This window comes from Microplitis mediator, chromosome 6, assembly GCF_029852145.1.
Source record: "Microplitis mediator isolate UGA2020A chromosome 6, iyMicMedi2.1, whole genome shotgun sequence".
NCBI classification, from domain to species: Eukaryota; Metazoa; Arthropoda; class Insecta; order Hymenoptera; family Braconidae; genus Microplitis; species Microplitis mediator.
The window spans coordinates 4654187-4680340 of record NC_079974.1 but is presented as its reverse complement, the minus strand read 5'-3'; the positions used below and the strand labels follow the sequence as shown (position 1 = coordinate 4680340).

General features: G+C 36.8%; 4 protein-coding genes across 4 annotated transcripts; 3 read left to right on the top strand and 1 right to left on the bottom strand.

Annotated features, from left to right (window-relative positions):
- Nucleotides 1-8369: 8369 nt before the first annotated feature.
- On the top strand, nucleotides 8370-12067 carry LOC130670388 (uncharacterized). Its single transcript, XM_057473791.1, has 4 exons — nucleotides 8370-8585; nucleotides 8755-9985; nucleotides 10074-10496; nucleotides 11697-12067. Exons 1-4 carry the CDS (start codon nucleotides 8370-8372, stop codon nucleotides 12065-12067), a joined length of 2241 nt encoding a protein of 746 aa, XP_057329774.1.
- Nucleotides 12068-12430: 363 nt separating this feature from the next.
- Nucleotides 12431-13516, top strand: LOC130670387 (uncharacterized). Its single transcript, XM_057473790.1, has one exon. It carries the CDS (start codon nucleotides 12431-12433, stop codon nucleotides 13514-13516), a length of 1086 nt encoding a protein of 361 aa, XP_057329773.1.
- Nucleotides 13517-14568: 1052 nt separating this feature from the next.
- Nucleotides 14569-17587, bottom strand: LOC130670386 (uncharacterized). Its single transcript, XM_057473789.1, has 3 exons — nucleotides 16051-17587; nucleotides 15230-15563; nucleotides 14569-14776 (listed from the first exon to the last, which is right to left on the bottom strand). The coding sequence occupies exons 1-3, from the start codon at nucleotides 17585-17587 to the stop codon at nucleotides 14569-14571; spliced, it is 2079 nt and encodes a 692-aa protein (XP_057329772.1).
- A 7395-nt stretch (nucleotides 17588-24982) lies between these two features.
- LOC130670300 (uncharacterized) lies at nucleotides 24983-25675 on the top strand. The gene is made up of 3 exons (XM_057473642.1): nucleotides 24983-25115; nucleotides 25196-25446; nucleotides 25546-25675. Exons 1-3 carry the CDS (start codon nucleotides 25041-25043, stop codon nucleotides 25577-25579), a joined length of 360 nt encoding a protein of 119 aa, XP_057329625.1. The 5' UTR covers nucleotides 24983-25040; the 3' UTR covers nucleotides 25580-25675.
- The last annotated feature ends 479 nt before the right edge of the window (nucleotides 25676-26154 follow it).

Below are 26154 nucleotides of genomic sequence, written 5' to 3'. Positions count from 1 at the left end.
ATATTTTAAAATCACTTACCTTCAAGATTCCTATATTTCAATTGAAATATCCTAAATTTCACCTCTAAAATCAAAGAATATATAAGGCGTGCTAGTTAAAGTGGTTCCATTAGCAAACGGTAAGACTTTCTCATCACCAAAACATTTGGTCAAATCTTTAGAAGTCAAATTTTGACTCAAACCGATAAAACCTAAGAGACAAGGAGGAGCACTAGTTAGATCGGGGTCAAAAACCGAAAGAGTGAGTTTCTTTGTCCCCGAGGGTTTAATAAAAATTTTTGGCATTATATTTCAGCTTTCACATTTGTCTCCTATAACAAACGGAGAAGTTCTGCCCAGTGCAGGCCCATAAGTGAATGGTTCAAACTTTTCCTTCGTCGACCTTTTTGATCTTATATTTTCTTATGACAAATAAGAAATATAGAATTACTTTTTTTCTTTTTTTTATTAAATATTTATTAGTAATTAACCCAATCGTGTGGGAACGATTTATTACAAGTTAAAAATTTTTTTTGAGTAATATAAAAGTAATAATAATTTTCAAGAAAAAGAAATACGTTCTAAACGATGAAAACAAAAAATAAATTATTTTGGAGGGGGGGCCTCCTTGCCCAAAAAAAAAAATTTTTCTTTCAGAGTTTCAAAAACAAATTTTATCTTTTCCGACTTTCAACCCACCAATGCTAATAAAATTTCATTTCGAATTTGCGCATGTTTTGTGCCATTGGTATTTACATAAGAAATCGAAAAATATCATTTCCGGTCTAGTTGCTTATCGAATTTATGCGTTTGAAGAGCTTTTCAGCCACCTGGCAGGTCTTGATTACACTTATATAACAGTCAAAAAAAATTTTCGTTTTTAGTTATTTTTTTTTTACACCAGGTGGCGCTAAATTCTCATTCTTTGGGGGTCAATTTTCATTAGGGGTCTTTAGCAGGCAGTCGACATTAGTGATTCGAGAGGACAATTATCTGGTTATTTACCGGTAAGTTATTTGGTTAATTAACCGGTAAAATTAGTTTCTAAATGATAATTAACCAAACTTTATATTCCTTCAGGCCGATACACGGCATCTCTATGAGAGAAGCTGTTGTGTACTTGCCTTAAGTCGTCCTACATTCTCGCCATCTTCCGGAATTCGTTATAGCCCCTTACCCCTCTATGCCCCGTGATCACCCTCAAGCGCGGGCTAGCCCGCGTTTTTCCTCATAGCATTGAGTACTTTCGGCCATTGTGGTCGTCCATTTTATTATTGCGTATAAATTCATAAAATAATATTTATTTTGAGTTCGATTTTTAGAAAAAATTAGCAAAAACAAGTGCTAAATAGTGCGTTACTCTCTAAGGAAAATAGAAATGCATAAATTCAAGCAAATATAATGAGCAGCCATTCAGAATCGGCGGAAGCTCACGTCGAGAGGGACGGAGGGGGTAGCGCAGATTCAGAAGCTTCACGGAGTCCTTTCCCTCCTCGCAAGCATCGTTGCAGCAAAGGAGCGAACGACGAGTTAAGACTGCTACGAGAACAGGTTCAATCTCTTACAGATCTGGTATTGCAGACCCAGAATGCATCGAAGCAAACAGCTGACGTCAACCAAGAGCTAAACTCACAGGAGTAGGCGAGCATCTTGGATTTAGGACAATATAAGACCGAGGTTGATTTAAAGAAACAGGTACATCAAGCTGAGCTGGGAAGCCTGAAAACCTTAGAGCAGCTCCAGAGGTTTGGTCTTCCAGACTGGAAAGACATCAGGTACTCTAATACTCTCAAGGAATTCTTGGCTTCTCCAGGTTTTTCTGAGCTAAAGGTAAACGAGGAACTTTGCTACCTGGATAAGGGCAGGGACCAGGTCCTTTCCACGGAGCGGGTTCTAGCGGGCCTATCAAGGGCGGTCTTAATGCAGAATAGCATTTTGCAGGAAACTTTGCAAGGTATCGTTAACTGGGCTCACTCGATCGAGGGAGGAGTGAGTCCGCAATTATTACTAAGCATGTTTAATTTAAATTTTGGCTCGGAGTCTGAGATTTTTAAGAACTCCCAAAAGATGTTGCAGGTTATCTGTGGGAAGAGAGCGTCGTGAATTGACGTAAGAAGAGAGAGAATACTGACAGAAGCCCCGAACCGGCAGGTTCAGGGAGCTCTGCGTAGGATTCCTCCTAGCTCTGAGCATCTCTTCGACAAAGAAAATCTCTCTTCGTTAATTACATCTCTAGGTGGTGCTCAATCTTGGCTGAAGGAGCCGGCCCACAGCAGTGGAAAACACAGTAGTGCGAGTTCGAGCAAGAACACCAGGCGCGAGAGCTTTCAACAGTCAAAGCCATTTCAAGTTTCAGGGGGTAAGTCAGACCAGCAGAGAACACCATACAAGCCCAAATTTCCCAGAAAAGACTCAGCAAGGCCTAAACAGGCAGGGTCATTTCGAAAGAAATGACGGTACAGAGATTTACAGGAGGGCAGCTGGCCAACTCCGTAGCAGAATGGAGAAAACGAGGGGCTCCGCAGGTAATCATAGACATAATCTCAGACTTTCATATCCCATTTGTAGGAAAACCATCACTGTCAGGCTGCCTGTGGACGTCATAGTACGAGACTTGATTCTCAATTCAAATGGCAGAACAGATAAACATCTTACTAGACCAGGGTGTTTTAGAGAAGGTGGCAGAGCCAGTCCCAAGTTTCATATCAAGGATGTTCTTGGTAAAAAAGAGCAACGGGAGCAGGCGTCCGATCCTCGATCTAAAAAACTTGAACAGGTATGTGGAATCAAGAGAGTTTCATCTAATTTCGCATTCAAAGGTTGCAGATTTTATACAACCGGGCTATTGGTTGATTCGAGTAGACATGTCGCAAGCATACTTCCACGTCCGAGTGGCAAGATCGCACAGGTGCTTCTTGCGACTGCTCTTCAGAGCAGGAATATTGCAGATGACGAGCTTGCCCTTTGGCCTCTCAGCTGCTTCTCATGCCTTTGCAACAGTGACGAACTGGATAGCCAAAATCCTTCGTTCACGGGGCATAAGAGTCCTAGTCTACCTGGACGATTTTCTAGTAGCATGTCAGGACAAGACAGTATTGACTTCCGAGGTGGCTACAACAGTGAATCTGCTAAAATCCTTAGGCTGGCTGATAAATCGGGAAAAAAGCATTCTAAAACCGTGCCAAGACCTGGAGTTTCTTGGAATAAGATGGAACATAGAGAAGAGGAAGATGAGTCTGCCAAACAAGAAAGTCACAAACATTACCCAGCTGGTGACAAAAATGAGCAATGTTCAAAGTTGTACCTTAAAGGAGGTCCAGTGTCTCCTGGGACACTTGAACTTCGCAAGCTTCGTTGTTCCGAGAAGACAGCTCCATTGCCGCCATCTCCAACGGTTCTCGATTCAATCCAAGAACGCAGTTCAAACTGGTCAAGAACGCAGATGAGGTGGCACTCCAACAAGAAGGAGATGCTAGCGGTATACCAGGCGTTGGCACAGCAGGGGCAGTCCCTGAGGGGAGCACACGTTCTTTTGCAGTCAGACAACCGCACGGTGGTAGCCTACATCCGGGGGGCACCAAATCATTGGAACTATACAACCTCACGCACAAGCTCCTCACTCTGATCGACGAGCTTCAGATATCTCTATCGGCCTATTATCTCCCGGGAAGGTACAATGGCACCGCAGACCGGCTGTCAAGGAAAAACGCGCTTCCAGAGTGGCACTTACTGCCAGAGGCTACCGAGGAGGTCTTCAAACAATGGGGCAGGCCAGAAATAAATCTTTTCGCCTCATCCGAATCCGCAGTGGTCAGAACTAGTGATTCGAGTGGACAAATATCCGGTTATTAACCGGTAAGTTATTTGGCTATTTAACCGGTAAAATTAAAGATCAGACGAACTTACCTGTACGTGAAGTTCGATCGTAATTATACGAGGAACTCGCCCGAAAAGATTACATATGTAGTACCACTACTTTCATGGCTTAAGTCCACGATTTTAGAGCTAAAAAGAATTTGAAATGCCCGGCTGTGGCCTACTAGCGCCACCAGTCGGTCTTCTTCGTCATATCGTTTAAAGTGTTGTGAGGAAAAAAAAATTGGTTTTATTAATTAGGGATAGAGGTGCTCTGTTTTGAGAATACCTCGGGAAGTCTAGGAACTAGACCGGGAGGGACTGTAATCTTTTCGGGCGAGTTCCTCGTATAATTACGATCGAACTTCACGTACAGGTAAGTTCGTTTGATCTTTAATTATACATCGTCACTCGCCCTCAAGATTACATATGTAGCCCTTGAGAGCTAAACAATTTTTTTTTTTTTTTTTGTATATATATTTTATGTATTTGATTTATTTTCTTTTACATTTATTATCATGCTGTTATGCTTACACTTATCTGATATTATTAATTATCTAATAGTACTGTAGTAACAAAATTCTTTGTACTATTCTCGGCAATTGGCCGTTGATAAAATTTCGCAAATACTACAGATTTCTGCGACCAACCTGCCGTTTTCTTAATTAATTCAATATTTAAGCCTTTTTCTGAAGCTTTTAATGTTGAGGCATGTCTCGTACTGTGCGCTGTATAAACATCATCAATGCCACAGGATCCCCGAAAGGATTTTATCCATTTACTTATCGTTTGGGATGATATCGCCTTGTGTGGTTTTCTTATACTGATAAAAAGCTTATTTTCGTCACCTCTGATTTCTTTAGTTACCCTGATATATTCTATTATAGTACTTGCCACACACAATTCTGGTCTGTTCTTAAAAAAGGGTAGATCCAGCAACGGCTAATAGGCACCTGGCCTAGATGTCTTTATTTTGTCCGGAATGTTTATTTTAACTCCTGTTTTTGAGACAGTGATATTCTTAAGTGAGACCAAGGATAAAGTCTGCACCCGATGAGCCGTTCCCAGGGCCATTAGCATCACAGTCTTCATTGTCAGGTCATGCAAGCTTAGCTTACTTAGAGGATAGTCGCTAATTCCCACTCCGTATCAATATTTTTTAGTCTAGATTGTTCATCAGCAATGTCATTCTCTTTGGATGGAATATACGCTGCGTGGACCCATATACTTCTAGCCTCACACCAGTTCCAAATGTCACAAGCCAATCTGTGTAAATGTGGAAACTGAGTGCCACCCATCTTATTTATATAAGCCTTAGCTGTTGAATTATCAACACGCAGGAGTATTTCGCATTCTCTGAGATCTATTGCGAAGCATTTTAGGCCAATAAAAGCAGCCATTAATTCTAGAGAATTTATGTGCAATTTTTGCTCATCGATTTTCCACAATCCGTGGGCTTTCTGTCCCGCACAGAAAATACCCCAGCCCGTTAATGAGGCATCTGAAAATATTTCCAAGGCAAATTTACCTGACCTAATTTTACGACAAGAGGTTGGTAAATTTTCTTGCCACCACGTCAAATCATCTTTTGCAAACTCCGGTAGGGACATCACCCGGTCAAAATTGTTATAATTAATATTTAACGCTTCAGTTTTTGCCCGTTTAAGCGATTTACAGTGCAACGGACTATATTCGACAGCTGGACAGGCCGCCACCAACGATCCTATCAGCTGTGCAAAATCTCTAATTGAAAAAAGTTGTCTTTTCTCTAACTTTGTTATTCGACCGACTATTGACCTTTGCTTCTTGTGTGTCAATTCTAGAGTAAGGCTATTACTATCAATTATAAAACCCAAATATTTGCATCGCGGTGCTGGAGATAAAATACTCTTATCCCAGTTTATAAGAAAACCTAGTGATAACAAAAGGTTCTTGGTGGTGTCAATATTCTCTTGACAGCCTTCCAAGTCCTTATCCATGCAGAGCATATCGTCAAGATAAATAACTGATAGATATTTTCTAGATCTTAGATATTGAACTACTGGTTTCATAATCTTTGTAAATATGTAAGGACTTGTACTTACCCAAACGGAAGGCAAGTAAACTCATAGAGTATTCCTTTGAAAATGAATCGTAGGTATTTTCTAAAGTCTGGATGAACTGAAATTAAAAAATACGCGTCCTTCAAATCGATAGAGCCCATAAAACAGTCTTTCCAGATTAGCTTACATACTGAACGGATATCCTCCATTTTGAAGTGTTCTGGGTCTAGGAATTCATTTAAACTTTTTAGATTTATGATAAACCTGTTAGATCCGTCCGGTTTTGGGACGAGAAAGAAGGACGAAATAAATTGTCCCTCGATTGGCATGACGACCTCGATAGCTCCTATTTCAAGTAATCTATCGAGTTCGACTTGGATTGCTTGCGTTTCTGAAGGAGACCAACTCCTTTCGGCAGGAGGGAAAACCTGCTTAACCTCTCTAGTGAAAGGTAATTTGTATCCCTTAATACAGTTAAGGACAAATTTATCGGACGTAATTGTGGTCCACTGTTTAAGAAAATGTTTGAGCCTACCAGCTATCATGTTTACCTTTATTTCCGATTCCATGACTTGCTTTGATGTTGGTTCTTCTGCTTGCTCGCTGAAGTTTGTTTTCCTCGGTGACTGTAAGGTGCTGACTTGGGAGTCGAGTAATACTTCCTCTGGCCCGTCTGAGTTGTCGAGCGTAATGCAGACGGGCCTGACGAGTTTAAATTACCAGAACTTGATCCTGTTTTCTTGTGTGATTGTATTTTTATTTCTTGGCTGATCTTCGAAACCAGTTTTGACTCCTTAATTTTCTCACCTAGTTTGTCACCAAATAAAAATTTATCGGTCTCTACTTTCTCTAACATAGAGGCGATAGGTTTTTCCAAACTTGGGACGATGCACGCTTTTCGAGCGACAGTTTGGCTCCGATGTATCTCCGTTAATAATTGGGACGTATTCCAGAGATGTTCCAACATCTTTTTAGGTTCAAGCGCCTTTTCCCGTTTAAGCAAAGGGTCTATTACTAGACTTAGCGCCGACAAAGCGGAGCCAGCGAGGTTCTGCGTGATGGAGAAATACTTGTCTCTCTTTAAAGCTCCTTCATTTAAAGAAGCTTTAATTTCCTGGTTAAGTGTAGGTGCCTCCAAGTAACAGTCTCCTGTACGGGGATATTTCTGTAGCAAGGCATCCTTCACCTCCTTTTGTTGGCCTGTCTTTAACCAACTCTTCCATCTTGACGAAACATGTGATGATATCACCAAGTCAGACGATTTATTATTCGGATCTTTACCGATGATCTCTAACACGTCGTCTTCGAGATTATCTTGCTCTCCCTGTGGAGTAGTAATGATCACTTGTGTCTTCAAGACCTCCTTGTCTATATTCAGCTGGTTAGCTGCATTGGCTGCCGCTTGCTTAACATTGTCCGAAATTCCTGACGACGGTGGCTGGTTAGCAAGTGGAATAACACCATCGGAATTTATAGATGCTACAAGGAAAAAACACGGCAATTGTTATTCCTCAAATAAACAATGTATATAACTACAAATATCCATATTTATCAAAACATATTTTGTTTTGAATTAATTAGCGGTAAATCAGGTATATTTTGCAGCACATCAGCTCTGTCTTACCTCTCGTGTAAGCTCAGCAGTGTGAAGAAAGGATCAGTACTTGACATATCTCTCGTATATGTTCGACTGTCACGTTAGTGGTCATTGTGTTATGTGTTCCATAACCTCGACCCTATATATGTTTATTTATGTGTAGATATATATTTATATAATTTTATGTAAATAAACTATAGGTAAACCATAGGTGTTTTTTTTTTTGAACTTACCATTGTTTTTAGAAAAATCGAGTGGTGCGACATTGACTACCACAATTTCCTCCTCGTTGTTTTTATTACTGTTAATATTCTCGTCGCCATTGTTAGGTTGTGACCGCGTCTGTTTCAGCTCTTCCTCAAGCTGCTTCAATCTTTTCCGTAAATCTTCATAACCCTCGTCTCGAGATGAAGATTTTCTTTTTTCCCCACGGTGTCTTTCTCTGGATGATTTTTTCTTATGTTTTGACATATTCACTAAATTTTATTTATCAAAGAAATTAATTAAAAGAATGAAATTAAAAGCTCACACGTGTGACTCTGTTCGCACGAAAGAATGTTATGACGAAGAAGACCGACGGGTGGCGCTAGTAGGCCACAGCCGGGCATTTCAAATTCTTTTTAGCTCTAAAATCGTGGACTTAAGCCATGAAAGTAGTGGTACTACATATGTAATCTTGAGGGCGAGTGACGATGTGTAATATTAATTTAAATGATAAATATCTGCTTGCGTCGAATGTGTATATAGTTTAGTATACTAAGTTTTAAAAGCAATATGGCGTACTGTTCTCTGCATAGTGAATCACTTGTTGTCAAATGAAAAATAGAAGCAGTTATTCTGTTTTTTATTGCCGATATTATATTTTAAAAAAAAGAGATAATAACAATTTCTAAAAGATGCCAAAACAAAAATCTCCTGTTTGGCTACACTTTGACGAAGTGTACGATGACAAAAACATTTTACATGGGCAGTGTAAATACTGTAAGGTTAAATATGTATCTAATGCACAACGCATGGAAAAACATTTGGTAATAAGATGCAAGAAGTGCCCTAACTCAGTAAAAGAAAACTTTGGAGCCTTGTCTAAAAACACGGAAGATTGTTTACTTAAGGTATGAATAATTGAAATTTTATTGAAACTAGTTTATCTTTAATAATCGTATCATAAAAATAAAAAAATTGTTTTATCTGTGAATGATTATGAATTATAAGTAATTATTATCAATGAAATATGTTATTCGATTAATACATAATGTGATAATTGATTAAATTTTTTTATAGGAATCTACTCGGAAGAAATGTAGTCAAGGAAAGCTGATTAGTTACGTAGATAAAATATCAAAAGATAAAAAAATAGAGATGGATAAAACTTTAGCAAGAGCAGTTTTCTCCAGCTGCTCTCCATTCGTACCAGTTGGAAATAATTATTTAAAAAAGTTTTTAAAATTGGCTTCACCGGGTTACAATCCACCGTCAAAGGATCAATTGTCTGGGAGGATTTTTGATGAAGAATATCAATTATTACAGTCAGTTATGAAGAATAAATTCGAAAACTCTCATTCTTTGACAATTTTGTCTGATGGCTGGACGGATATTAATCGTGTCTCCTTAATTAATATTGTATTCATGACACCAGAGCCTGTTTTCTATAAGGCAATAGACGCTAGTGGACATTCACACACCGGAAAATATATTTCAACAGTTTTAAGTGAAGCAATAGAAGAAGTTGGGCCCAATAAAGTTCATGCCTTAATCACTGATAACGCACGAAACATGAAATCAGCATGGAGCATCTTAAAACAAAAATACACCCACTTAATCACGTTTGGATGCGTCGCTCATGGCCTTAATTTGCTAGATAAGGACATTGTTTCAGTGTCAGAAATTAAAAAAGTTATTGTAAGGTCAAAGGAAATAATTAAGTTTTTCCAAAATCATGTATTGAATAATTCAGTGTTGATGGAGATTCAACGACAGAGAACAAATAAGACTTTACACTTACAGCTGCCTGTTGATACTCGCTGGGGCACTTATTGTATATGTTTAAACAGCTTATTAAGAATTAAAGAATCGTTGCAAGTGGCAACTTATGATCCTCATGTTTCTAAAAGTATAACCGAAGAAATGAGACAAGATTTAAGAGGCGATGATTATTTTTGGCCTATGTTAAAAAATATAAACGACTTATTAGATGTTCCGTGTTCTATTATAAAATTTTTGGAAGGTGATTATCCTACTTTGATGATGGTATCAAAAAAATTAGTTGAAATGTACGGAGATTTTATTGAAAAATCTTATTTTCTACAAGAGAAAATACAAAGTTTCGTTGAAGATAAATATTTGGCTCGTAAAGAATTTATCTCACACCCTGTGCATTACGCAGCTCACCTATTGAACCCTCAGCTTGTTAAATTTTCACTATCGGAAATTGACAAAATTGCAGCTGTGGAATTTATTGAAGAATTCGCTACAAGTTTAAAATTGAATGGCGACAAAGTTATTTTAGATCTAGGTAAGATCAATAAAATAAAGGAAGTTTTTCAAATTACCTTTATTCTAATAAATGTTAATTTTCTATATTTATTCAATTTGTTTTTCAGGTGACTATCTAACTCAACAAGCTGTTTGGGGTAATAAATCTCTTTGGAGTGAATCTAAATTATTAAATCCAATTACTTGGTGGGAATTATATTTTTCCAGCCGAGATCTTGCGAAATTAGCTGTAATAATTCTAAGTATTCCTGCCACATCAGCAGCATGTGAAAGAAACTGGAGTTCATTTGGTCATATCAAAACTAAAAAGCGGAATCGTTTAACTGTTCAAAAGACTGAGAAGTTTGTATTTGTTAAGTCTAATTTACATTTGCTCGACGACCACAATAATTACTTGCCAGTAAATTACGATAAAACAAAAGAAACCATGAAAGATTTATGTATCTCTGAAACTATGCAATTAGACCAAAGCTTAGATATAATCAGCGATGTTGAGTATTCCGAATATGAAATATTAGAAGAAATGGATTGTGATTTGTGATATATATAGAAATAGAAGCGTCACTGAAGCAGTAGAATAGATAGTAAGATGATATACAAATATCGTTGATTAACCGTGATTATAAACTAGTTAAGAAATTAAAATATCGTTGATTACCTGTGATTATAAACTAGTTAAAAAATTCAAATATCAGTGATTAACTGTGATTATAAAACTAGTTAAAAAATTCAAATATCAGTGATTAACTGTGATCATAAAACTAGTTAAAAAATTCAAATATCAGTGATTAACTGTGATTATAAAACTAGTTACAAAATTCAAATATTAGTGATTAACTGTGATTATAAAACTAGTTAAAAAATTCAAATATCGTTAAAGAGTATATACAATGGTTTACACGGTTTTCACTGCATTAAAAATTTGATTTTGATAGGTATATTATTTGCTAAGTTTTGTATATTTAGTTCAAATAATAAAAATATATATCATTATTTGGCTATTTTTAAATACACATTTAATTTCCCAAACAACTTTCCATATGTGCATTTTTTTCTCCTTTTAAAACCGTCATTCCTTTGTAAAAATTGAATGAAAAAATTATAATGATTTTTAGGTGTATTAATTTTGCTTATGTATGAAAAGAAAAATGAAAATTGAGTTAGCCGACATCTAAAAATTTTTAGAATTTTTTTTTATGGAAAAAAATATTACAAAAAAATAGAAATAAAATGTTATTAGTAAAAAACTTGAAAAACTTTAAGTGCAATTTAAAAAAATGTTTTTTATTCTACTTTAATTATTGAAAAAAAATAAAAAAAATTAATCCGCGAATAACCTTGATCAACGTTTATTGGCATAATAATTAATTTTTTATCATTTATCATTTTTAACTATTTTTTTATTAACTCAATAATATTAAAAGATAATAGATAATTGCTAATAATTTTTAGCCTACATTATACACATCTTCAATCGCACATCAACGCCACCCACGGAACAAAATGAACTACTTTGGTTATTTAACCGGTAAATAACCTGCTGAAATTTTGCCAGAACCTGCTAGAAAATAAGTAAAATATTTATTTTACCGGTAAATTCTCTTTACTAGTCGCATAGGAAAAGAACAATCCAATGAGGTGGAAGGAGTTCGTGGGCAATTGAGTATCAGCTATTCACGAGGCTACCCCACATGCTCATTGGAGATTCACATCCGGAAAACTCAACCCAGCTGATTGTGCGTCTCGGGGCTTAAGTGCTTCTCAACTTATTGAACATGCATTATGGTGGACTGGACCACCGTGGCTCTCGCAATCTCCTGAATTTTGGCCATCAACGGTAGCACCATCTCCAGAACATGATTTGGAAGAAAGACCCGGCATTTCACTCTCAGCAACGTCACCGCCATTAGTATGGGATCTCATTGACTTACCTCAAGTCAAATCCTTCAATAAAAGTCTTCCGAAGCTATTCAGAATCACGGCGATTTGTCAGCGAGCCATCTCAAGATTCAAACGAGTTCCAAACTCCAGTTTAGCCATCTCACCAATTAATCCAGCTGACCTAGAAGCTGCAAAGCAGTTTTGGATACGGGAGACTTAACGTGCATACTTCTCCTCAGAAATAAAGACTATTCAAGTTGGCAAGGGACTTCATAAGAATCATGTTCTATCTCGACTGACGGCAATAGTTGACCATAGTGGCATATTGCGAGTTGGAGGTCGTCTCCAAAACTCTCAATTGTCTGAGGACAGTAAACACCCAGCAATACTGCCCAGACACAATAAGCTCTCAGATCTAATCATCGCAGATGCCCACTCAAGAAATCTTCATGGCAGTACGCAATTAACTCTCTCTCACGTCAGAAAGACATGTTGGATCATCGGTGGCAGAGCCCCCATAAAATCATTCATTCAACGATGCCTCGTGTGCGCTTGAATACGTGGGGTTAGAGCTCAACAACTCATGGCTCCACTTCCGACTTCTCGAGTAACACCTTCTCTAGTGTTTGAGAACACTGGAGTAGATTATGCTGGTCCAATCACATTAAAAACCTTTCAAGGTCGAGGTGCAAAAAGCTTCAAGGAATGGATTGCAGTCTTTGTCTGTTTCACGACCTCAGCAATTCACCTAGAAGCAGTCTTAGACTACTCAGCAGAAGGCTTTCTCAAAGCTTTCAGACGTTTCACCAGCCGTCGTGGAATTCGCAAGACTATTCGAAGTGACTGCGGCACGAATTTTAAAGGTGCTGACGCTATTCTCAAAGACCTATTTCGACAATCATCAAAGGAATCTCAAGAACTTCAACGGATTTTTGCTAACGATGGAATTAAGTGGATCTTTAATCCACCTGGAGCACCTCATATGGGTGGAAAGTGGGAAGCAGCAGTCAAGTCAGTAAAGCACCATCTGCAACGAACCATCTCAGACACGCTTCTCACTTTCGAAGACTTCTCCACTTTCCTCGCCCAAGTAAAAGCGGTACTTAACTCACGACCTCTCAGTGCTCTATCAGACGACCCAGAAGACATCTCAGCTTTAACACCAGGACACTTCATTCGTGGAGAAGCTCTGACCACAATACCAGAACCATCTCTATGCTCTGTACCTGAATCAAGACTATCTCATTTCCAGCGAATCCAAGAACGATTTCAAAAATTTTGGGATAGGTGGTCAACGGAATGCCTTCAAGCGCATCAATCGATTTCTGAATGGCAGAAAACTCAAGACAACATTCAAGTGGGCTCATTAGTTCTTCTCACCGACGAGCGATTGCCTCCATCAAAGTGGCCTCTCGCTGGAGTCATTCAACTTCATCCTGTTCAGGATGGATTATGCAGAGTAGTAACCGTCAAAACTGCTACCTCGACTCTTACTCGACTAGTTGTCAAGCTCGCTCCACTGCCAATTTCTCCACACCGAGACGACTCACAAGAAGAGGATTCCAATTCCTCACATAGCTGCGGAATTGGGGGGGGGGGGAATAAGGGAGTGTTCGGAAGTAAGTCATCAACTTTACGCGGACCATGGAGAAGCATCCTACGACATTAACTTCGCGCGGACCTTAGATCCGAGTCTTTCTCCCACCTCACTAACCGACGTCTCATTGGCCAGCTCTTAAGGTTTCCCTTTCTCCTCGACTCCGAGACTTCTCATTGGAGCGCAGATACCGACGCCTTCCACTCCGCGGAGAACTTTCTCGAACCCGGCTCTCGGGTATAAAAGAAGGGACGCTCAGAGCGGCAGCAAATTAACTCTTGATCAGTCTGACTGGCAAGACTACTTCAACTGATAGCGTGCAAGGCTATTGCGATCCAGATTATTACAAACTACTCAAGTGCGCAAGCTTGTCTAGTCTCCAGATCCATCTCAAAACCAACTAGTTCTTTTAAGAATTCTCCAGCAAGTTGACTAGCACTTCTCAGCGCTAGCCAACTCGACCTCCGGGTCAAGTAAGGAAACTTCTCATCCAGTACTAGTTCTTTTCAGGGCTAGTATCAAATCAAACAACCGGTTCTTCTCAGGACCTCTCTATCGCAACTAACGTAATCAACACCAACGGTCTTTCTCAAGACCAAATCGGCCTTACTCAAGGCCACCACATCACTCTTACGTAAGGATTCGCTTCAATACAAAGCAATCTACTGGCACACTACTCGTCTGAACAAGTAGGATTCGAACCCGGGACCTTACGCACGAAAGACCGACGCTTTAACGACTAGGCTACGCTACTTTTTTTTTTTTATTAATAAAGTTTATTTCATTTTAGTCGGTACATTGATAATTATACAGAGGAGAAATACAACTTAAAAAATACTCTTAAGTGGCAAAACTATTGGTGTCGTTGGAGTTGCTGGGCACTGTCGTGCTCTCGAATACTAGAAAGAAAAGCTTAAGGCTATTTGAGTTTTAAATCACTTTGGTTGTGTATATTCGAATATTTGTGAGATTGTCTCAGTAAATGTTGATCATACTATTGACGGAAAAAAAGACTCTTGAAAAACCGTCTTTGACTGTTAATAATAATGAATAGATAGTAAGGAAGGAGGAAGAAATTATAAAGATATGTATAAACAATATTTACAATATTTACATAATAGATATCACGGAGGCGTGAATACTTGATTTGAATTTAATCTCTGTTTGAGTTCTTTGATGTGAGTAGAGTTCTCTGACAGCCACCAGTATTTACTGGAAAGTCTGCTTGAATCCATGGAATCAACTGATGGTATCGAAATTGAGTAAACCATATTAGATTTCCATTTTATGTCTTTGGTTGTCAAGGTGATTCTTTTGTCTGACTGATGCCTGCTTCAACGATAAATTACAGAAATATTATTATGGTCCTGGATGAGGCCCATATGATCAATGTGGGTAAAAGAGTGTGGGGTGATGCAACCGCTTTTGAGGCGATCTTCGATATCGTTCTGATCTGTTTGAGCTGAATTGTTTATTAATACGTTGTTAATGGATGGAAGTTTTCCAAAGTAGTCTCTGGTTAATTTGATGAAGAAGGAGTCAATACGCGGGATGATTGCTATGTTGTATAAATTCTTGTTGCTAATGAACTCGTTGAAATTGGATGCCGCTGATCTACATTGACCTAGACACGCTCTTAGGCACTTTCTCTCGAAGCATCTATATTTTTCCATTAGTGCTGCTCCGGTATTCCAGCAGCTTGGGGCAGCGTATGATAGAATGGGTCTTATTAGCAGTAGATAGCAGATTATTTTTGAACTGACTGAAAGGTGTTTGTTATAGAACAATCTGCTATTTGCCCTGAAGGCTTTTTTGGCTTTATCCAGTTGAATGTTCATATGTGAATAGCCTCTGAGAAGTTCATCTAGGTGGATCCCTAGATATTTAACTGATTTGACGTGGGGGATGTCTGCATCAATATCTGATCCAGGAATTTTGGTTGTAATCTTAAAAGACTTGAGTTTATTTTTAGTTGTTGATGACAAGTAGTGAACTGGTTTCCTGAATATGACGGTTTCGCATTTGCTAGGGTTGATTCTAAGGTTCCATTTTGCGTAATGGCTATTAATGTTGTTGATGATATGGTTCAGATGAAGTTTCATTTTATCAGGATCTTTGCCTGTTACATAAAATATGGTGTCGTCTACAAAAGCCATGGATAACGTGTTATTATTTTGGTTCAGATGGAATAAGTTGATGATTTCGCAGGTGAGAATGTTGAAAAGTGCCGGAGAGTTGACTGTTCCTTGTGGCGACCGTCTTTTTCTTCTCATGTAATAATTTCTTGCGACAAAATTTCTCAGCAATAATTTCTCAAGGCATATTTTCTTGAAGAATTTCAAGGCAAATAATATATAGCGAGAAATTTTTGTGACGGATCAATTTTTGTTTGAGTAATTATTGCTGAGAAATTTTTGCATGAAAAATTATTCTGGATTTATAAAGGCAGGGAGCCGTTCCTTGTTGGAAACCTTCTTGGATATTAAAAATGATAGATGACAGTTGTGTTCCGCTCCAGGTGACAAATGATTTCCCAGATAACATGTCCAGAATTAGCAGTATGAGCCATCGTTTGAATTTTTTGTTGTGAAGGACGAAGATTAGACCTTTGATCCACCCAGAATCAAAAGCTTTTTCTAGGTCTCGTAGAGCTGCTGCAACTAGATATTTATTGCCGACCAGGGTGTTAACATCGCTAAGAATTTTATGAATGGCGTGAGTTGTTGAGTGCCAGTGTTTGAATCCGAACTGGTTGTTTGGAATGATATTATTATCCTCGCAGTGTTTAATGATTTTTTTGTTTATTATGATCGCATATACTTTGCTGATGCTGGTAGTCAGACTGATCGGTCTGTAACTGAAAGGATTGGCTGGTTCTTTATTTTTCTTTAATAACGGAAGAACTTTTGCGCGTTTCCAGGCTGTTGGAAAGTAACAGTTGTTGATTGCGTTGTTAAAAATTATTGCATACGAAGTGATGATGTTGAAAGGCAAGTATTTTAAAACTATCGGAGGGATGTCATCTAGCCCGCTGGAGAGTTTGTTTGGTAATTTTTTGACGATTGATTGGATTATAGGTGGGTCACAGAAAATGTCTTCACCATCAGCTGTTGGGTGTGTTGCTGGATTTCTTGGACCGAAGAGGGTAATTGTCGTGTTGTTGGTTCTCGTTGCCCGCAGGTCTTCAATATACTCATTTGCGTTTTTATTTGCTATTTCTTTAATACGTGTACCAATGTTTGTGTGTCTTGGGGTGTTGATAGACTCGAAGAAGGCTCCAATGTTGAGCTTATCGGTTTGATCAGTGATTAGATTTGGGGCATCGGCCGTGATGCAGGCTCTTGCTTCGACATTAGGCTCCAGAAAATCTCTTTTGATGTCACCTATGACTATGGGGTCATGAGGTCTGAGTAATTTGTTTATTTTAGGAAAGAAATTATCAGTCCGTCTGTGATCTATCCTTTTAATTTGTGAGGCCCAGTAACTGTCAGTCGACTTCTTGAATTCTTTTTTCAGGTCTGATTTTATCTGTGCATAAAGGCTTTTGGTTGTTTGTGTTGCAGGTAACTTAGCTTTCGGGTCTTTTTTTAGCAATTTATTTAACACAGTTAGCATGTGTGACTTGTCTTTTTTTAATTTTTTGATTTTGGAGTTCAGGTATTTATCGACACTATTTATGTTATTCTTGAATCTTGGGACAGTTTCTTCAACTGTCTTGCGAATGACGGTGTTAATCTGTTCAAGATGATCGTCTATTTCTTGAGTGGTTAGGTTATGGTCATGAGGAATTATATGATTGTAGTTTTTCTCCAATTTGTTTGTGAATTTCTTCCATTTTGTGGATTTATAATTGAATTTGTGAATATGAGTACTGGCTGAGTTAAATTGCTGACAGAGAATATTCAAGAGGATTGCTTTGTGGTCACTGTCATAGTCTGCTACTGTAATGGATTTGTTGTTGGAGATTTGAAGATCGAGTCTCAAATCCATGATTATGATGTCAAGAATGGACTGGCCTCTGATGAAAGTAGGTTTCGTTGGAGAGACAGAAACTGCTCTAAATGTCAGACCATCATTTAGTTCCCAGATTCTGAGTTGTCTGCCTCTTTCATTTGTCACAGAATGACCCCAGTCTTGCCTCATTGCATTCAAGTCACCTGCTAGTATGAAGTGGTTATCTGGGTTTTGGAGTTTAAGGTCGTTGAGTAGGTTGGTGAGTTCATCAGTGAATATTGTTTTGTTGTTATGAGCCACATATGCAGCTATGATAAAGAGGTTTTTGATTGATTCAGATTTTATTTTTAATATAGTGAATTCGAGAACCAAGTTGTTCAGTGAAGTTGGAGTATTGATTTTGATGAAGTTAATATTATTTTTTATGAGGATAGCAGTGCCCCCTCCTTGCACTGAGTTCTTCCTATCCGTACGAATGAAGTTATAATTTTTAAAGGATAATTTGTGCTTAGCGATAAGTTAGGTTTCAGTGACAATTACGATGTCCAGATTATTGTCTGTTGCGAAGCATTGGAGATCGTAACGTCTTTGATTTGTCTGAATAGAATTGACATTGATGGCTGCAATTTTGAGGTTGCATGTTCTATTTTGATTATTCATGTTGAATTTGAAGGATATTAAAAATTTGCTCGATTCTTCTCGAGTTTGCTTAAACTTGATTAGTTATTTGAGCAATTTGTATGTTGACGGCCGTTAGCATGTTTTTATTCATCGATGCTATTTCAGTTTTGAAATCATTGATCCAAGGGGAGGTGTTGGATAAAGATGATGTGTTGTTGTTGGTATTGTTTTGGTGTTGGTTGTATTGATGTTGATGATTGGCTTGTAGATGAATAGAATGTTCTTGATGACTAGATGTGGCCGACGCGTATGAGATAAGCGGGTTTATTTTTCTGGAGATTCTATCTGTTTTAGCCAAATAGATGTTTCTTTCATGAGCAGCTGCATTTTTTTTAGCATTTGCTACAAATTTGTAGAAGGGACATCTCTTATAATTCGCTGGGTGATCGATTGAGTCACAATTGGCACATTTTAATTTTCCTGTATTGCCTTTATCAGTAAGTGGGCACTTTCCATACTCGCGGTTACCACTACATTTTACATACCTGTAAGGGAGCCAGCAGTTATAGGTCGAGTGGTCGAATCTTGGGCAATTTTTGCATTGTGTTATTAATGATCCTATTTTAATTGCCCAATGGACGGGTTGATGTTGAAGGCCTTTAATTTTCATTAGTTCGTTCATTTTGCTGCCTGGTTTCAATAGAACGATGAAGTTGTACCAGCTGGGGTTTGATTTGCTGAAAAAATTTTTGTATACTTTTTCAATTTCAAGTTTTTCAAAGTTTTTGGAATCCAGTTCCGCTTTTACTGATTCTGCTGTAGGTATATCTCCTCTTAGTCCTTCAAGGTAAACCGTTATTGGTTTCCTGTGTCTTGGAGTATAGGTGTAGTAGGGAATGTTGTTAGCTTCTAGAATTTTTTTTATCTTGTCGTAGGCCTCAATCGAGTTTGGAGTAATGTTATGGTCTTCAGTGTCAAATTGTTTAATGAAAAATTATCCGTTTAACAAACCGCCCTCTATGAGGATTTCTATTAAACTTTTCATATTTGTACTAGTGGTAAAAAATGGCTGTGGTTTACCTTTTGAGTTCTGGTCTGGGTTATCCTTAGGTTGTGATGATGCATTACTTTGTTGGTTATTGATGTCGATCATAGGCGTCGCTGAATTACCTGTCTCCATGTCCTCTTGGTGAATGCTACTGAAATCGTCGTCACTAGAATTGATTGAATTTGAGGACAGATTGTTCTCTTTGTTTGGTTTATTACGATTTTTAAAGGTTTTTTTAAGGTATCTGCCAGTCGTTATCGCCGTCCGCGGAAACCCCTGGGGTTTTGCTCGCGTGGCTGCTGGTTACAATATTGGGTTTGAATTTTGATTGGGTGTTTTTTAATCCCAATTGTTCAATTTCATCTTTCTCTAATGAGTTTTTATATATTTTATTCCATTGCTGGGAATCACTTACTGTTGCGTTTGGCTTTGGAATTTTACTTATTTTGTTCGATTTGTTTTCGATGTTGGGACTTTTGAGCTGGTGAGCCATCATCTTGAATCTGGGTCGAGACGTGGCCACCCAGTTTTTTTGTGTTTTTCCTTTATAAGGTTTTTTGTACACTTTGCAAAATAAAGGGGATGAAGTCGGTGATAACACGACACTTCCAATGATTAGTTAATAACTTATGACTGCATACAAAATTGATGACTTGTAATATAATATTTGCGTTATGAAAGAGCGTCTGCACTCGTCTCCTGCTCTACCGAGACTAACTAGGCTACGCTACCGACAGTGACGACTAAGTTTACTTGTGCCATATGAGATTGAAAAGAATATATCACTTTTAAATCAGTAATAAAAAATAATTTACAACAAAATATCACAGCTATGGTGCGGCGGTAGTGCGGCCAATAGATAAATTCTTTACTTGTCACGGCGGTGGTGCGGCGGTAGTGCAGCGAATGAATAAATCTTTAGTCGTCACGGTGGTGGTGCGGCGGTAGTGCAGCGAATAGATAAATTCTTTAGTTGTCACGGCGGTGGTGCGGCGATGATACGGCATTTATAAAATAATCGGAATTGTCACGGCTGTCGTGCAGCGGTGTCGCGGTGGTGTTGCGGTGGAATTCTGTTTTTACTCGGGTTGCTGACGTAAATTGATATTTTATATCATCAATAACCAATAACACGTGATTGTGTTCACGCGTGTTTCCCTGTATGATGACATACGGCTGTACAGAATCTTTTTTCTCTCGTGCTCGCTGTTTCTGGTTTTTTATTTGAGTCGTTGTATCACCAGGATTCTGAAAATAAGGATATAAATTAGTTTCAGTTGATCTGTATAGTTGATTAATGAAACTTATCTACTCAATCGTATCATAATTAGAAAATTCATCACATACTTCTACAAAAATTAGCATAGATTCCAACGACTCCTTGGTGAAATGTTTAATTTTTTTTGTGCTCTTCCTTTAGGTGGAATTAAAAATGCCAAAATTGATAGTTCGATTGCAATTTTTACTATGAATAGAAAAAGCTTTAACTTATATACATGTTTAACAATTGTTGCGTAATCACAACTACATTCAAATTTGAATGTAGTTGAACTTCCGGCAAATAGAGGCTGCACCTACTGGGGCCTAGTGTCCATCTATGAGAACTTGACTTGCACTGTGCAACGCATGCGCATGAATTTATCCTGCCTCGTGGCAAGAAGACCGACGCCATTATCTATTCGTTTATACAATTTCAAGTGTCACCACGTGTTTTGTATAATCTATTCAAATTGCGCTCATCTCGAGTAACTAATTAAAAGTAATCAATTAATTACATTCAGAGTTCATTACTCTATATAAAAATATAATTATTTTTATAATCGCGAGCTCCAGAGCTCATAAAATAATTAATAAAATAACATCAAGAAATCCAGTGTTCTACAACCTGTTCCTGACGAGGTTATATCATCATGCACAAAGGTGCATTTTTTATTAAACATTTACTTGCTATCAGTGCTCAATTAATTTAAAAGACTCAGTTTTATTATTTATTTAATTATCATTATGCTCAATTTCTTAATTAATTTAAAAGTTATGTTTCGCTCAGTAGCCTCTGCTATCATGCTACCACGTGTTCAACAAATAAATTAAATTCAGTGTAATTTATCATGAGCTCATTAAATTCAATTCAATTAAGTGATCATCACTATTAAAACTCAATAACAAAAATATTTATGTATTCAGTGCTATTAAAAATAGTAATTAATGTGTTCAATAATTCACTTCGCTCAGTAACCTCTGACATCATGTTACTTATTATCATGACATTTTTTCATTCAACTCAGTGTTCAATTAAACTCAACTTGATTATTTTTAATTCATTATTTACTCGAGCTCAACTCAATAATTTGCATTCAATTATTCACGTATTCATGAGCTCAGACATTCAAACAGTATTTATAAATTAAATAAACTATTTAATTTGCAACCCAGTGATATTTTGTGCTGTGACAAATAAAAATATTGTTATATTTTTAAATATGCGTATTTTTCAAACATCCCAACCACCAACCAGTCCTGGCATGTCTTAATTTAATTATTATTACAACAACAATTATTAAATTAAAATTAGAAACTGTACTTAGCTAACGATAATATTTAATACTAATGTTAAAATTAAGCATATTAACTTACAGTCGTTAAGCGCTGGACCGTTTCCTAATTCTGTAATAAGTTCTGTCCATGGCTGAGTAACTTTATCATTTGAATATTCCAATATTCTCAGGGTTTTGACTCTGTCAAAAAAAAGTGACCACCTAGTAGCAAAATGTCCACTTTTGTCCGGGTACAGCTGTTCAAAATCCAATGAAATCTGTAAAATAAATTTGTTTGCAATTAGTTGTTTAGTTGATATATTTTGTTAGTGGAAGACTAAATAAAAAGAACGAAGAAAAAATCTGACATTTTAACTTTAATTAATAGTTCAGATTCTACGTTAGACAAATTAAAAAACCAAGTTACTCTAATACACTCTAAAATGAATGACGCCTTCCTGATGAAAAAAAATTTTGTCTAATCATATATGATTATGTATGTTCATATATATTATCATATATAATCATGCATGATTATATATGGGATCATATATAATTATATATGACCCCATACATAATTAGATCTGATCATACCTGGCTGTTATGACCCCATATATAATTATATACAAGTCTATATATGATCAGATCTGATTATATATGAGTCTATATATAATTAGATATGATCATACTTGGCTGTTATAACTTCATTTATAACCCTATATAAGTATATATAATCAGATCTGATCATATATGAGTCTATATATAATTAGATATAATCATACCTAGCTGTTCTAACCCCATATGTAATCATATATAAGTCTATACATGATTAGATCTGATCAGACATGGCTAATATAAATTCATGTATACTCGTGCATAAGTTTATGTATGACTAAATCTGATCAGACTTTATCGATGTGAAACCTATAAATATTTAATTATGTATATAGTTCCAATAAATAAATATATATATATATATATATATATATATATATATATATATATATATATATATATATATATATATATATATATATATATATATATATATATATATATATATATATATATATTCATAGGTATGGATCTCAATTGAATGAAATACAAATAAAAATAACAAGAAATTCTATAAGCTTTATATTTAAATTTCGAGTCGTTCTAAAGGTCATAATAGTAAATTGATCATCGATTTTGGAAAATTGATTCAAGAAAACAATAAAAAATTTGAATTTTCCTCTGTTACGTTCTGGCTCTAATTAAATTTAAATAAAAATTTTTAGAAATTTTTTTTTTAAAGTCTCGAATTATTTATTCGCCACAGTGGGCGAATAAACGGTTCGACACTTCTTATAATCATAATTAATTAATAAATTAATAAATCGTTACTTTGTTGGCGATATTATTTTTATTCACCGCCAACAATGTAACGGAAATCTCTTGCGATAAGAGAGTCGCCGTGGCTCGCGGATAGTCTAAACAGATGACGATGCATGAGACCCGGGCCCCGACGATTCTCTCATAGGGAACCTGATGTTAAGTCCGCCGCTTAATTTTTAATTATTTATCCGGGATTTCTCCCTTTGGTAGCGATAGTAATTTTTGGACAAGCGGGTTGGAGGGTGCGGACAACAATAAAGAATACGAGGAAGAAATTATCTTCCTATAATTTATTATTTATAGTGGATCTTTTCGAAAATTAAGAACCCAAACGTCTTCGAAGAGACTGGTGCTCTTGTTTAAGCCAAAAGTAATTTTATGATGATAGAAAAATAGTTCTTTCACCTACCTTTCGATGTCAATTCTTCTAGTGCGGCAGCTATTATCCCTCCAGAACTAAACAGCTCACTCGGCCTTCCTGTAAGGTTGGCAGAATGGGTGCGGCTGGGTTGATAGGATGATATCTTATGTACTACTTTCGAATGAAAATCGAACGGCTTGAGTGATGAACTTGATCTTTTATTATATTTTAATTTACAACGTTTTAACAGAACGTCACTTGTTCACTCTAGTTTTTCACAACTTTTATATAATTTGTATTATAAGATTATTTATCTTATCGGGTATTTTAAACAGATTTTTATTTATTAATGCGTCCTTTTTCACACCCAAAAGGGGTTTTATGCGCAGAAACTCGGCACAAAGTGAGATCACAAATTCACGTGATTTGTGTCACAATTCACTCGAACCGGATAGATCTTCGAGATCTTTCAATTGCAATTAAGAACTATACTCTACACGATAGTTGACTATCAGTCAAGTATCTAACTCAATTGGCAATTTAATTTATTAATAATGACCATAAATGAATAAATTAATTTCCTACACGAAATTAATCAGCCGGATGCCTAGATCGATTCACAATTTATTTAAAGTGAATTTTAGAAAACCGTAACTGATAAAATAATATCCTACACGAAATTAATCAGCCGGATACCTAAATCAGCGACGATTACTTATTGCCACGTCGGAAGATTTCTGCAATAAGATTACGGGCTATCGACGCCGTTTACGCGGACCAAGAAGTTAAAAATGAACTGAAGGCCCTGAGCCATGGTGCTCAGGCTTTTTATAAACTTTGCTTTGACAATAGATGGGGAATTTTTAATTATCGTCATTGGTGGAAAGTGACGACAGTTTATTATTTATTCGTTAAACTTATTGCAGGTGTCTTCCCACTATTCTTTGCCGCATAAAAAGGTGAAAAAGCTGACGCTGCGTTGTCGCGCGCTTTTCAAAGAGGAGCTCAGGAATAATTATTTTAAATAATTATTAACATAAAAAAAAAATTTATTTGGACATAACAATCCCCCGGAAAGTAAGAGGGTTGCAGAACTCTCTTGCTTTCCTAAACATATGTCCCCTCTTTTAAGAAGCTCGCGATAACACTTACAATTTATTTAAAAAGAAACTTACAGCTAAATATATGAAAGTATTTAAAATATAGAAGATTACATTTGAGGTTCCCAATATTTATGGTGTATACGTTGTAATGCACGTATATATATGTTCATTAGTACAGATTTATAAAGTTTTTCCCCTAAAATCTACGATTTCCATCACCAAATATAATAATTATTCCTAAATATAAAGATTACATATAAAATTGTATCTATATGATGCATTCCTCATATAGTTGTAAATGTATGTATATAGGTGACCTTGAGAAATATAAGGTTTGTCTAAATACTGAAATAAGCTGAGGAAAATAGTCTCGCGATTAACTGCAAATCTGCATTGAGCCGACATCTAGCGATGTTTAATTGTGAGTTCGTTTTGCCGCGTCTGCACGAGCGAATTTGATCTCCGGCTACCGTCTTATCTTGGTACGCATTCCGATTGCCGCTGAGAGCTATTCTCAGTGTGCAATTCGACTTGTCAGTGGTGAGTTGAAGTGAAAGTGAATAATAAAAAAAAAAAAAAAAAAAAACGGAAATAAGAAATGTATGCCACCGATGAGCACATCCAGGGCTTCTCGTCCTGGATGCAATTCGTCATCCACCGCGGCGGATCCAGGGTAAGTTTGGCCCCATTTATTATAATATTAATCCGTCAGTTGTTTTAATAAAAAAAAATTTTAATATTTTTTTTTTTCAGTCAATTCTGCAAATGGGCGTGCTGGTTGGGAGTTTGGTCGGATTTATAAATCCGACCAACGCCATCGAGGCAATTGACATCGTGTGGTCGTTGGCTGCGGGGCATCTTCCCCCAGAGTTAACTCGTGCTCGGTGGTTTTTCGAAGGTGACCTGGAGTCCACGGGGCCGTTCGAGGTCGTCATGGCCCCCAACCATGAGGAGATCGAGATACTGTCGGTCTGCCTCATGGAGACGGCGGAGAGCTTATTACGGTAAGCTAGAATTCATCTGAATTAGGAGAAAAACCAAAAACAACAACACAAAAAAAAAAACTTTATTAATGTCCCCCCCCCCTTTTTTTTTTTTTTCAGTGACTGGACGCGGGAACTACTGAGACTCCAATAGGGTTCGACGGACGGCGGACAAGAGGAGGCGGAGGAAGAAGAGGAATGGAAAAAAAAAAAAAAACCCAACAAAACACAAAAAAATTCCAAAGATGACATTCATTTAAAATTTGTGTTTTTTTTTTTTTTTATAATAAAATTTAAAATTTAATTTCTTGAATTTTTGTGTGTTTGTTTTTTTTTCTTTATAATAAAATTTAAAATTTAATTTTCTGAATTTTCGTGTGTTTGTTTTTTTTTTCTCCCCCCCCTCCCTTTTATTTTTCATTAACTTTCCTAAATAACCATCCTTTAGTTGAAAACTTAATAGTTAAAAAAAAAAAATTTGAACTTAATGGTTACGATTTATTATTAAGATTATTTATAAATAAAAAAAAAATTTATATAATGACAAAGTGATCAGTAAATACCATCATTCTAAATAGTAACTTGTCATTTATGATTAAAATGTGAATAATTATAGGGTAAGTACGAAGTTTATTGTCTATGTTTATTTGTCGTGTAGGAGCGAGAGAGCGCGGTAGATTTAGTCGGGACGTGGGAGGGAGAGAGCACTTTGCGCGACCGTGAGCGACA